The following is a 13,515-nucleotide window of genomic DNA, read 5'->3' on the forward strand; positions in this document are numbered from 1 at the left end:
TGCAATTATGACAAGAACTTAGAAGTGGAAGGGAAAAAAACATGACAACCACCGTGACAGTTGATCTAACAAGTTAGACTGGCAACACGAACAAATTCATGCTGATTAACAAATTAAAAACGTCACATTTGGAAAGTCCAATTTGATAACTTGTACTTGCCTGGTTTTCATAGTCAAATAATTTCTTACTTTATTAATTATGATATTTGAAGATATTTTATTTTCCTGGAAAAATAGATTTCATTCAAGTAAGAAATGTACAAAATAGGTTGAAGACAGAATATGTGATCTTGCTTGCCTGTGTTATTTGACCTTTTACGGAAGATGTTGAATACTATGCTGGTCTCTATTCGTTCAGGTAGGTTGCTCAAGCTTCTGGATGTTTCTTCATCAGATAAAGTTTTGGTTACTACATACGGAAAGTTACAGCCACCTCTTGGGAAACATCGTCTGAAGGTATCTTTCATTTGGTTTAAGTGAATATAGGCTACTATAAACTTGATACTTAAACATTTATTTATTTTTTAAAATGTCCCTGATGAAAAGAAATATGGTTAAAAGAGAAACGGAACCCTTTAAGGTGGGTTGTTGACATCTTTTCACCTCTCTTTTTTAAGCCTTTTCACCTCAATGAAACCATAGCGTTTCTATATGAAAGAAAGAAAGAATTCAAGTGTACATGATGGAGAAAAGACAAATAAATTGGCTCTTGCCTCTTGGTAAAGTTGCGTTGTTTTGTTCCCCACGTATTTTGAAGGTTATTGAATAAATACTAAATAATAATTCACGATATTGATTGTCTTTCATTAAGTAGAGTAACCTTTAGGAGATGAACTGAAATTGAAATTAAAACTATACTCATGCACTTAGCTGAGGCTGTAGAACCTGAAGTTCTAAGGGGAATAGCCACAATGGAAGATGCTGGGAAGTATCCTTTCAGCCAAAGTTGTAGTTGGGATCATATGAATTGTTATGGCTCTACGCTTTAAACATAAGGCTAAGTGTTGTGTTCATGACTAAATACTTTTGAAGTTTTTTTTTTCAAATTGACGGGCTGTTTAGAAATGTTGGAGAGAATTGGGATACTTTGGTTTTTATTGTCTTCTTGGAGTTCTTTTTCCTTCTTGATTTGCAAGTATTCTCTTTTTACCATTTGGCCAATTGGTCAGGACTTTTGTAGCTCCGTGATTCTCTGGGTCCCTTCTATATTTTATTCTTCAATAAAATGTTTTATTTCTTATTTAGAAAAGTTTCCCTGATTGTTCCTTGAGATGTTTTCTCAGATTGTAGAGTTTATATCGGTGTTACTCACGGTGGGTAGCAAGGCTGCAGAGGAGTTGATTAACCTTGGAGCAATCAAACGTATTTGGGATTTGTTCTTTGAGTAAGTTTCTGCATTCTACTATAACTTGAATGTTGATGAGATCCACAATGACAATTGCTTCTCTATGACAATGTCACAATAGGTACCCGTACAATAACTTTCTGCATCACCATGTAGAGAATATTGTAGTGTCATGTTTAGAGAGCAAGAATTCTTCACTTGTAGAGCACCTTCTTCATGAGTGTAATCTTGTGGGGAAGATACTGAACGCAGAAAAGCATTTCACTTTGTCAGTTGATGCGAACAAGGTAAATGTCTAGTTTCTAGTGATGTTTGGCAGTTAGAAGTTATGTATGATCTATATGAAAAATTATGATCTCGAGAAAAACAAAGGGATTGCCAAAGACCCACTGTAGATTAATAGTTACTTTTCTTTAATTTTTGCTCCTGAAAGTCATTCTGTTTTCTCATTTTTCCAACTTCTTTCAGCCAACAGTTTCTGCAGAAGGCAGATCACCACCTAGGATAGGGAACATTGGCCACTTAACACACATATCTAACAAACTTGTTCAACTGGCAAACAACAGTAGTGAGATTCAATCTCATTTGCAGGTCAGTTCTATTTTTTGAATTCTCGGTGACATCATTTCAATGCTTAAATTTTCCCATGCTTCCCTGAAACAGGAAAACACTGAATGGAATGACTGGCAAACAAATGTCCTTTTGAAGCGTAATGCTTTGGAAAATGTCTACCAGTGGGCGTGTGGGTATGTCTTTCCTTCACTATTTTTCACTTCCTTTCATTACAAGCACCAGCAGTCAGCACAACATCTAGATCACAACTGTTTCCATCTTAAGGCTACCCAGCCAAAAAAAAAAAAAAATCTGCACATAGATAGGAGAAGCAGATTTTTAGTTTTCCATGATGTTGTGGTTACGCTATATAAGTATTATGGGCCTTTTTTCTTTTGAAAATGATAAAGAGACAAATGCTCCAAAAGTCACACAACAAGACAATTCTAAAGGATAATGGCACAAAAAGTACAACAGAACAATTAGTGAACATAGAGAGAAAAATAACTTGTGAAGAACTATAAAGCTCTTCCAACTCTTGTTCAAAACAATTAATTACTATGTTCTTGTCGGACATTAATTGAAATGTGCTTGAATAGATATATTGAGCTATTGGAATTCATGGAATCGTTGTGGTGTGAGCTGACCAAATCAGCTATAATATGTGATCAAACATTATTTTAACTGATTTTTGTATTGTTATTTTATTTGCCTGAGAAAACTAGATCAGGGACGTTAATACATTCAGACACTTGGAAAGACCATGCTTTTGTTTAGGAACTTGGTGTTGACGATAACCTTGTCCGACTCTTTAAGAAGTTTTTCATTTACATTTATTGGTTATGATGGTCAGGCCTTGAAGAGAGAAGTTTCTAAAAATGGCCAGTAGGTCGTGTACTTTTCATCATGTTATGTAGTATTAGCTCTCCAATTTACAGAAGGGTTTTGATAAGCCCTTGATAACCAAAGTTTACCAAAGAAGAAAGAAAAAGAAGGAAAATGAGTAAATATCAAAGTAAATAAAGGATAGGGAATATTGTTAGTTAGAGAGGGGTCAAAACAGAAAAGAGAGAGAAAAGGAGGGGGCCACAGGTAGAGGAGGTTATTTGTAAGAGGAAGTGAGACCATGAGGGGGTATTGAGGATTTTGTAATCAAATCTCATATTTTGAGATGGATGGGAGAGAAGGGAAGCTCTCTAATTCTTCCCTACTGTTAATAAAATAAGGAGAGAGGTCAATTCTTATCAACTGGTATCAGAGCACTCACCTGGGCATGGTGGGGAAGATGGAAGCTCGATTAATTACAATGGAAGAAAAACAACTGGAGATGGAGGAAAGGATGGCAGTACAAGCGAAAGAGGTTAAAGATTGGATGGGTAGCATGTCGGCTCAGATGGCCTTAGTGTTGTCAAAAATTGAAACAATGGGCAATCCGGAGAGGCAATCGCCATCATTGGAAAGAACTCCAATAGATAAAGGAAAGCAAGTAACGGAGGGTTCATCATCCAAAACAGAAAATCAAGAGGGAATACACGCACCTGCGAATAAAGAGATCCCGTTGTTTGATATGCGGCTGAGGAAATTGGAGGTACCTATCTTCAAAGGGGAAGAGGACGAGAATCCGGACGGATGGTTACACTGGGTGGAGAGGTATTTCGTTGTGACAGGCTATCGGAGAAAGACAAGTTGGACGCGGCGGTTCTATGTTTGGAGGGGGAAGCACTCGACTGGTATCAATAGAACCGCCGAGTGAGCAATTGGTTGCAGTTCAGAGAATTGTTTTTAACAAGATTCCGGCCGGCGAGTGAAGCGGATCGTTATGCTCGAGTGATGCGGCTGCAGTAAGAGACATTAGTAAGGGACTACCGGAGGAAGTTTGAGAGATACTTTGCTGGGCTGAAGGAGTTGGGCGATAAGGCTTTGGAGAGTAAATTCGTTTGTGGGCTTAAAGAAGAAATCCAAAGTGAGATGAGGAAGTTGAGCCCGAAGGGTTGAAGGCAAATGGGCCAGTTGATCGAGGAAGACCAAATACTGCAATGGCGTCTGGGCAAGGGGGCTGGGTCGGAGGGGATCCATAACCCGAACGCGAAGACGGGGGGGAACACGGGTGGATCGAACAGCCGTGGGTCAAGTAACCCGATTAATCGAACCATCACAATCAACCCGAACTGGGGAAGGTCGACTGGGTCGTCTACCACGATTGTCGCGCGAGGAGAAACAGGAACAAAAGGGATCGCCGGTGGCTCGTTTCGGAGACTTTCTGATGGGGAGATGAAGGAGAAACGGGATAAGGGTTTGTGTTTTAGGTGCAACGAGAAGTTCAGTTTTGGCCACCGTTGTAAGAAAAAAGAACTGCAATTCATGTTTGTTCAAGAGGGGGAAGATTTAGCAAAGGAAAGGGAAGAACCGGATATAGTTGAATACAAACCAGATAGAACACCACCGGAGGATGTGAAGGAGATCGCGAATCTGTCTCTAAATTCATTAGCCAGACTGAGTTCACCAAAAACGATCAAGGTGAGGGGAATCATTGGTGAAAGGGAGGTGGTTGTATTGATCGACGGGGGAGCAACTCACAACTTCATTACTTCAGAATTAGTCACAGAACTACAGCTGCCCATATCACCCTTTGAAGGTTACGATGTAGTGCTGGGCTCGGGGGGATCAGTTCAAGCCGCGGGAGTGTGCAAAGGTGTGTATATTACCATCTCTGATCTATCCATTATTCAAGATTTCCTTCCTCTATCGTTGGGTAGTGCGGATGTTATCCTGGGAGTAGTGTGGCTGGAAACTCTTGGGCAAATCATTTTTGACTACATCGAAAGGATGGTGAAAGAGATGCTAATGGTAGGAGTCATTCAGCCAAGTCGAAGTGCTTTTTCTAGCCCAGTCTTGTTGGTTAAAAAGAAGGATGGGAGTTGGCGTTTCTGCGTAGACTACCGTGCCCTGAATAGTGCAACCATCCCAGATAAGTACCCTATTCCTATTGTAGATGAGTTATTAGATGAGTTATATGGTGCCACAATCTTCTCAAAGATTGATTTAAAATCAGGTTATCATCAAATTCGAGTCCACCCAAAAGACATCCACAAAACGGCTTTTAGAACACATGAGGGCCATTATGAGTTCTTGGTGATGCCATTCGGGTTGAGGAATGCTCCATCTACTTTCCAAGCAATTATAAATGAAATCCTTAAACCATATCTCTGTCGGTTCGCGTTGGTCTTCTTTGATGACATTTTGATTTATAGTAGGACATTGGAGGAACACATGGGTCATCTATATTGGAGGTATTGATTGATAACCAACTGGTAGCCAATTGGAAGAAGTGTCAGTTTGGGGCAACGGGTATTGAGTATTTGGGACATATTATTTCTGCCAAGGGAGTATCGGCCGATCCATCTAAGTTAGAAGCTATGAGTAGCTGGCCTACGCCACGTAATGTGAAGGAGTTGAGGGGTTTCCTCGGCCTCACCGGATACTACAGAAAGTTTGTGGCCAACTATGGCACCATACTTTGCCATTGACTCAGTTACTGAGGAAGGGAAACTTCCAATGGAGTGAGGAAGCGGAGGACGCATTCCAACGTCTCAAATCAGCCATGGTTTCTGTACCAGTGTTGGGATTACCCAACTTTAACAAGTCGTTTGTGGTAGAGACGGATGCATCAGGTGTAGGAGTGGGGGCTGTATTAATGCAAAACAGAAGGCCACTAGCATATTTCAGCCAAGCGCTGCCTCCCACTCATCGCTTTAAGGCAGTGTATGAAAGAGAACTAATGGCTATGGTGTTTGCCATTCAAAAGTGGAGACCTTACCTTCTAGGGAGACACTTCATAGTCAGGACGGACCAAAAAAGCTTGAAGTTCCTTCTAGAACAAAGGGTAATTGCCGGAGAGTATCAAAGATGGATTGCCAAACTCATGGGATATGATTTCAGCATTGAATATAAGAAGGGAACTGAAAATTCTGCAGCAGATGCCCTCTCCCGACTACCTACTTCACTGGAACGAGATGCTAAGTGTAATAAAGGGGCTGAATACAGCGGTGTTTGTTGAGCAGGTGGGTGCGGATGAGGAACTGAATGGGATACGACAGGCTTTACTAACTGCTCAGCCAGCCTCTGCCGAATATAGTCTGAAAGGTAAAGTGCTTTACTACAAAGGGAGGATTGTCCTACCGACCACTTCTCCTACAATACCCCTATTGTTACATGAGTTCCATAACAGTCCCATAGGAGGACATCAAGGGAGCTTGAAGACTTATCAAAGAATGTCCAAGGAAGTCTATTGGAAGGGGATGAAGAAGGCTGTCCAGCAGTATGTGGCAAATTGTGGGATTTGTCAGTAGGCCAAATACTTATCCCTGGCACCAGTGGGTCTCCTACAAGCATTACTGGTCCTGGACAGAGTATGGGTGGATATCTCCATGGACTTCATTGAAGGACTGCCCAAGTTTGAAGGATTCAATACCATCATGGTGGTAGTAGACCGTTTGTCCAAATATGCCCATTTCATCACCTTAAAGCATCCATTTTCTGCTCGATCTGTGGCTGAGGTATTTGTTAAAGAAATTTTATCCTCGAAGCATCATATCCGACTGTGACAAGATCTTTACTAGGTTGTTTTGGGAAGAACTCTTCCGTGTGATGGGAACTCAATTGTGTAGAAGTACAGCTTACCATCCCCAGACGGATGGGCAAACAGAGGTGGTTAACCGAGGTATTGAAACGTATTTGAGATGTTTTACTATGAGTAATCCTAAACAATGGGCTAAGTGGATACCTTGGCCTGAGTTTTGTTATAAAACTTCATTTCACACATCTGCCTAAGCCACTCCCTTCGAGGTTTTGTGTGGCTGCCCCCCACCACTAGTACTCGGGTACATAAATGATTCAAGTTTAGTCAGTGAAGTTGACATCCAGCTGCGGGATAGGGATATGATGATGGCCAAATTGAAGAACTCCCTACACAAAGCTCAACAATGGATGACGAAATCGGCTAATGCCAAGAGGAGGAATGTGGAGTTTGGCATAGGTGACTGGGTCTACCTCAAACTCAAACCCTATAGGCAGTCATCTATAGCTAAGCATAAACATCCAAAGCTGGCACCATAGTTTGTAGGACCATTTCAGGTGATCGACCACATCGGGAAGATAGCATACAAGCTTGCACTACCAGCTGGAACCGGTATACATCTTGTATTCCATGTCTCAGTCTTTCGAAAAGCAGTTGGTTGTAATTTACCACAGATATCGATTCCCCCTAATATGACTGAAGAGTTGAGCTTTATAACACAACGTGCTGAATTGTTAGGCATCATAACATCACCTTCCGGAGATCAACAAACAGAAGTACTGATTCGTTGGGAGAATGGAGACCATACCGAGGCAATATGGGAGCTTCCAGATGTAATCAAGGATCAATTTCCTGATTTCTACCTTGAGGACAAGGTGGCTCTTTGGGGGGCAAGCATTGATAAGCCCTTGATAACCAAAGTTTACCAAAGAAGAAAGAAAAAGAAGGAAAATGAGTAAATATCAAAGTAAATAAAGGATAGGGAATATTGTTAGTTAGAAAGGGGTCAAAACAAAAAAGAGAGAGAAAAGGGGGGGACCATGGGGAGAGGAGATTATTTGTAAGAGGGAGTGAGACCATGAGGGGTATTGAGGATTTTGTACTCAAATCTCATATTTTGAGACTGATGGGAGAGTAGGGAAGCTCTCTAATTTTTCCCTACTGTTAATAAAATAAGGAGAGAGATCCATTCTTATCAGGTTTCTATTGCCTATGCTTTCTCAACTTCTTTGGGTTTTCATGGTCTAAGCTTGATTTCATTATTTTGATTTGAAAAGCAGTTATTTGTTTGTTTGGCTTGTTTTCTGTTTTATTTTGTACTTGGTCTAAGCTTGTTTACATTATTTTGATTTGAAAAGCAGTTATTTGTTTGTTTGGCTTGTTTTCTGTTTTATTTTGGTACTTCATTCTTTTCCTTTTTTCCATTCCTCTCGGAGTTTGTTTCTTTGAGCATTCTCTTTTCATTGCCGTTTACTCTTAACAAGAAAAAATAAAACACAAGAAACTTTCATTAAAATATTCCTTTGTTATTGTTCTAAATTATTTATAAAAATATTTTGTTTTAATCAATCAACACAAGAAGTGGCAGTATGACATGGTTCATCGTTATTATTATCTTTTATATATTTTCACCAAATCTTATGCTGCCTGAGTTTTTTTTTCATCTGGCCATCGTCCAATTTACATTTGTGCACTTGAATTCTTCTACTAACTGAGCTACTGTCATCATGACGTTGGGTTATTTTTTAGCACTTAAAATTGAACTTTCTAACATATCTTCTGAATGTGAAATGATTATTTCCTATAGACGCCCAACAGCACTGCAGGATCGAACTAGGGATAGTGATGATGATGATTACCAAGACAGAGACTATGATGTTGCAGCTCTAGCTAATAATCTGAGCCAGGCTTTTCGATATGGCATTTACAGCAATGATGATATGGACGAGGTACTGAAGGATTTTGTATTACCCTTGTCTGTCCCTCTAAAATGATAGTTCATTGTACAAGGAACTGATATGGAGAGGATCTATATGAAAGTGTATTCTGATTTTTCATCCGGAGCAAAACTGATTAGTTAAAATGCAATGAACATTGAAAGTTATAATAATAAAATATCGTAAGAAAAATTTGAGGATGATGAATAAATGCTCTGTTTCAGATATTTTATATTTTTCCTGTAAAGTATGGGAGAAATATTAATATGTGATTCCTTGGGAGAAGTTAGTTGTTTGCTCTCATGAGGATGTTCTCCATCTTCTAATGAAAAAGATTTATACTTGTACTTGAACCCTACAAAATTCTTGATTACATGGGCATTATATATTCTTGATTATATCTCTTGTTCATCAATTATTTTCTTACTTTTCAGGCTCATGGCTCACTTGAACGTGATGATGAGGTATGATGACAGTAATTCACCTTTACTTTTTGAATGGGGAAGCTAAATCTTCTGAATGAACTTGCATCAGTGAGTTTTAAACCGTATTTATCCTTAAAAAATGTGTTTATTTTTCTTTCCTCCCAATCAGAACTTATTTCACTCCCTTCTTCTGCTTGGTATATAGCTCATGGATTTTTTAAATCAACATCATGAATGACTACTGGGTTGTTTGTTTAAGATGACCATGAAATGGGCCTGACTATTATGCTCTTGTCATGTCATGATAAGCTGGTGGAAGGCTTTGTGATGTAGCCTAGGAGATAAAAGAAGAGAAATCTCCAATAATAAAATCAAAGTCTTTATTATGAATTGAAAGTTGCCAATACAAGAAGACAATCACTCTATTTATGGAGAATTGGAAAACAAATTAATCCTAATTCTAATTAATTAAAGAAACTAATCCTAATCCTCATAAACCAAGGAAACTTATCTTAATTCTAATCAATCATGAAAACTAATCCCAATCCTAATCAATTAAGGATTTGACCATAATACCCTGACTTATCCTAATCCTACTACATCATTCTATCTACCCCAAAAAAAAAAAAAACTCGTCATTGAGTTTTAAAACAAAAATGAAGATAAAAATAAAAAAGTAAGCCACTCAAACGGACACATCTCTGAACACCGGGCACCTATAACAACCAATTTTCACGAGCCACGCTAATATATCGAATATTTGATTTGTGAAAGGGAAAATGATTTCCATCAATACTATCATCAATGAACCCAAGAATTAAGTTGTTCAAAAAAATCCTTTGTTGTTAAAATATATGCAAACTCTTCAAGGAATGGAGAAAAAGGATTTTCAATTTTCTTCGAATTAGGTTGCCCATGAGTATTTTTTTCTTCTACACTTAAAGAATTCACATCCTCCTAGTATTTGATCTTGGTTTTTCTGGAATGATTCTTGATAAATCTTGGACATCTTTTGCATACCATAGGTGGTGTTGATTCTCTTGTTGTCTTTCTTGGTGGTCAAGACTAATTTCTGCTTTATTCTTTTGCGGTGGAGGTAATTGTGGTTGGTTGTGTGGCTCAATTAATTGATCTGACCAAATGGACACATTCTTTGCAGTGGCTTCATCTTCTTCAACACCTTCTTCGTTGATTTTCTCGATTAATAGTTTCTCATATCTGGTCCGAATTGAGCAACCTTCGTTTAGTCCCATCGTTTTTTCTTCTTCCAACACAAGCTCCTCTTCGATCTTTCTACCTTTCTTATTCAACCCATCTTCAATTGATTTTTTCTTTTCTTCTACTTCGTTCATTTTTTACGTAATTTCACAACCCATTTGGATGAGTTCTTGATCTTCTTGAGTGACTAAATATGATTCTTGATGGTTTCTTGAAAAATCTTGAAGATTATAATTATGCCTTGAATTTTTCCAAAAGAACCTGAATTTCATCCATTCTCTTTCGAAAGTCCTCTTGATAGATGTATTTATTTGAATATTTATATTTTCTTGAAAATGTTTCGACCTCCAAATTTGTGTTGGAATAATTCATGGGTGTTCTTTAATGTTGGTGATAATAATTTCTTTCACACTCTGAATCATTTTTTGAATCATCTAACTCCCAATTCTTACGTTGATTTATTGAGAAACCAGTTTGATTGGATCGTCGGGCTCTTTGTTGATAATGTTGTCTTGTTATTCAGTTCCAGATTGCATTAAAATCTTCATCAGAATTGCTAGAATCACTCTAATTAAATTTCAAATGTGGATAATGATAGTTTTTTTAAGAAAGTTGAGCATGGGCGAAATTATTCTGTTGGAATTCTTCTTCTGAATCACTTGAATCAAAATTCCAACATTGCTTTTGGGAGGAAATTTGACTTTCTTGCCTATACCAATTGCTATATTTTTTATTTGTCGTCTTCCTTGATCTGAAATAGTCCATTCTTGCAAAATCTTGGAAAACAAAAGTCTCAGTATCTTTTTTCTTTTCTAAAATTTAAAGGGTTCCCCCTATATAGATGTGGACTGTTCAACAATAAGCACAACTCATGAAGCTCCCTTTTGTGATTGGCGTCGTCAAGAGTTTCCTGGTTTTCTACCGGTGGCAGTCAACATTGGCTCGGACGGCTGCGCTGATACCAAATTGATGTAGCCTAGGAGATAAAAGAAGAGAAATCTCAAATAATAAAATCAAAGTCTTTATTATGAATCGAAAGTTGCCAATACAAGAGGACAGAATTGAAAAGCAAATTAATCCTAATTCTAATTAATTAAAGAAACTAATCCTAATCTTAATTAGTCAAAGAAACTAATCCTAATCCTAATAAACCAAGGAAACTAATATTAATTCTAATCAATCATGGAAACTAATCCCATTCCTAATCAATTAAGGATTTGACCATAATACCCTAACTTATCCTAATCCTACTACATCACTTTGATATAAGCTGTATGTACTAGGTGATAGGCATGGTTTTGGGTGTCACTCAATCTATGACCATCTTAAGGTCCAGAATCTGTAAGTAAAATATCAATTGCTTATTGTGTATGTGTGTCGACGTACGAAGTGGATGTCATATTTCAATGTCCTCTTAGACTTTGAGGTGGTTTATACTTCACGAAGCAAGGGATTAGATATTACGAGACATTTCCTTTGGATTGGCTAATGTTCATATTTTGCTTTTGGGATGATCTTGTAGGAAATTGTCTTTTGAATGTAGAAGTGTCTCCTGATGTAGAGCTTTTGCAGGATGTTTATTTTGATGATGAATCTGCAGAAGTTGTTATATCCTCTCTGCGTCTAGGTGATGACCAGGAAAGGTAGGTAAATTCGGTTTCCTTATGATATTTCTTTTATAACAAATGGTTGCCGAGAATCTAGAACTATTGTGTTACATCTGTGAAAATGAGGTGATTTCCATTGTTAGATATGTAATTTGGTTTTTTCTCCCCCCCCCCCCCCCCCCCCCAAAAAAAAAAAAGAAAAAAGAAAAGGCAAATTCTTTTACGGATGCATTTATTAAAAACGAGCAAGGGGTTGATATTTGTACTAGGGAAAAATAAACAATAAAAAATAAAAGGTGAAACCAGGAGATGAAATGAAACCAAAGAAGAGTGAGACGGTAGATGGTTGGTTTAGTGATGAAGAGAAGGGAAGGGTTGGAGAACGAAGGGACTTTATTTGTGGAAATGGGAAAAACGACTAGTATGTGAGAACACATAGGGGTTGATATCTGGTGGGTGATTGAGGTTAGCGCAAGAATGTCTGTTTATTATGATTTTATCCTCGTTTTAATATTGTCTCCAAAATAATGTCTCGACCCATTTTATTTATATATTTTGTTTCTAAATTAGTACATCTTGTCTCTCTTTTTGTTTCTCTTAGCACTGATATTCTAGGCATTTGGTATTTTTTTTAGTTGAAGTTGGTCAATATAATAAAATTTAGCAGAGCTTATTCTTTTTCCAGCAGTGGCATATGTCCATGCCCTAAAAATTTCTCCCTTTTTCTAATCAGACAATTAATTAAAATGTTTTTCTGTTTCATACAGTGGCTCTCTCTTTACAAATTCGAATTGGTTTGCTTTTGAGAATGATTTAATTTCAAATGATCGTACAACTGGCTTGCTTGCTTCTCCTTCTCCTGGTGTTAAAGAGACTGGAGTCGTGGATGATGGTGGTGATGATGTTATTGTTGGTGAAGATGATGATTTGGAGGACACTGCAACATCCTCTCCAGAATCACAAAGGACATCAGAAAACTCGCGCAATGTATCAAGCAATTCAAAAGAAATAGTAGCCAACGAGACTGATAAGCCGCCTGAGTGGGTCGAATGGAGGGAGACCTCAAATGATGAAGAAGGTTCGTCTTTAATACTTCCAAATGGGGAAGCTACAGTCGTTTCAGAGGCTACTGAACCAGATGCCACAGAACCCTCTTCATCCGCAGATGCATTGATTAGTAAAGAAGCTGCTGTTGGACAAGTTCCCGCACCAACCAATGATCATGATAAACTGGATTCTTCAGATCTGTCGAAATCTGAGGAAAATATCAATATAAAATCAAAATCTACCACTAGTGAGGAGACACTCAATGATGCAGAAGCCAATGAGGTAACAATGGACAACAAGAGCCCAAAGGAAGCTGGTAACTAGTTCAAAAGATACAGTGACTGATATGTTCAACATTGATCCCGTGGGTAGATGAACCCTTAGGCTTGTTTTGGTGGCTAGGGAATTGTATTCTTAGATCCTTGTGTACATCAATCAATGGGGCAAGGTGAAGGTATAATAGTTTGATTATTCTTTCTCACCCTTTGTAGAAAAGTTGAGGTCTTATGTTTGTCTGTCACCCTCATGGTATCTCTATGAAAGAGAAGGCTCTGATGTCAGATATTTTTTTCGCGGGTAATTGAATAGTATTTAGTTATTACTGGGTGCCGACAAGGTTTATCTTTATTCTCGTGTTTGGAAACTTTACCTCTGTTTATGGAACTATTGTGTAGAGTATTGATGATTGTGAGATCAAATTCCGAGTACGTGCTGAACAAAGATAGTACAGCACAAGGCCCAGCAGGTGCGGTTGAGACTGGGTATTGATCATCTTTTGTCTATGATGAGATGACTAACATATCATCCA

The 13,515-nt window shown here is 38.2% G+C and overlaps 1 protein-coding gene across 2 annotated transcripts in view; it reads left to right on the forward strand.

Moving 5' to 3' along the window:
- LOC150036964 (uncharacterized) overlaps positions 1-13,305 on the forward strand; it is a 29,245-nt gene extending 15,940 nt beyond the window's left edge. The window contains exons 11-19 of one of the 2 annotated variants that reach the window (XR_016528413.1): positions 359-456; positions 1,284-1,384; positions 1,467-1,632; positions 1,814-1,936; positions 2,009-2,091; positions 8,281-8,422; positions 8,845-8,874; positions 11,576-11,696; positions 12,428-13,305. Coding sequence is in view for 1 of the 2 variants with exons in the window: in XM_090311768.1 (XP_090167894.1) it covers positions 359-456; positions 1,284-1,384; positions 1,467-1,632; positions 1,814-1,936; positions 2,009-2,091; positions 8,281-8,422; positions 8,845-8,874; positions 11,626-11,696; positions 12,428-13,031 (1,418 nt within the window). In the remaining variant the exon portion in view is untranslated. The remainder of the gene's footprint in view (positions 1-358; positions 457-1,283; positions 1,385-1,466; positions 1,633-1,813; positions 1,937-2,008; positions 2,092-8,280; positions 8,423-8,844; positions 8,875-11,575; positions 11,697-12,427) is intronic. The other variant, XM_090311768.1, reaches the window with a different exon arrangement.
- Positions 13,306-13,515: the final 210 nt, after the last annotated feature.

This window comes from Benincasa hispida, chromosome 3 (assembly GCF_027475165.1).
Source record: "Benincasa hispida cultivar pf3 chromosome 3, pf3_genome.v1.1, whole genome shotgun sequence".
Lineage (NCBI taxonomy): Eukaryota > Viridiplantae > Streptophyta > Magnoliopsida > Cucurbitales > Cucurbitaceae > Benincasa > Benincasa hispida.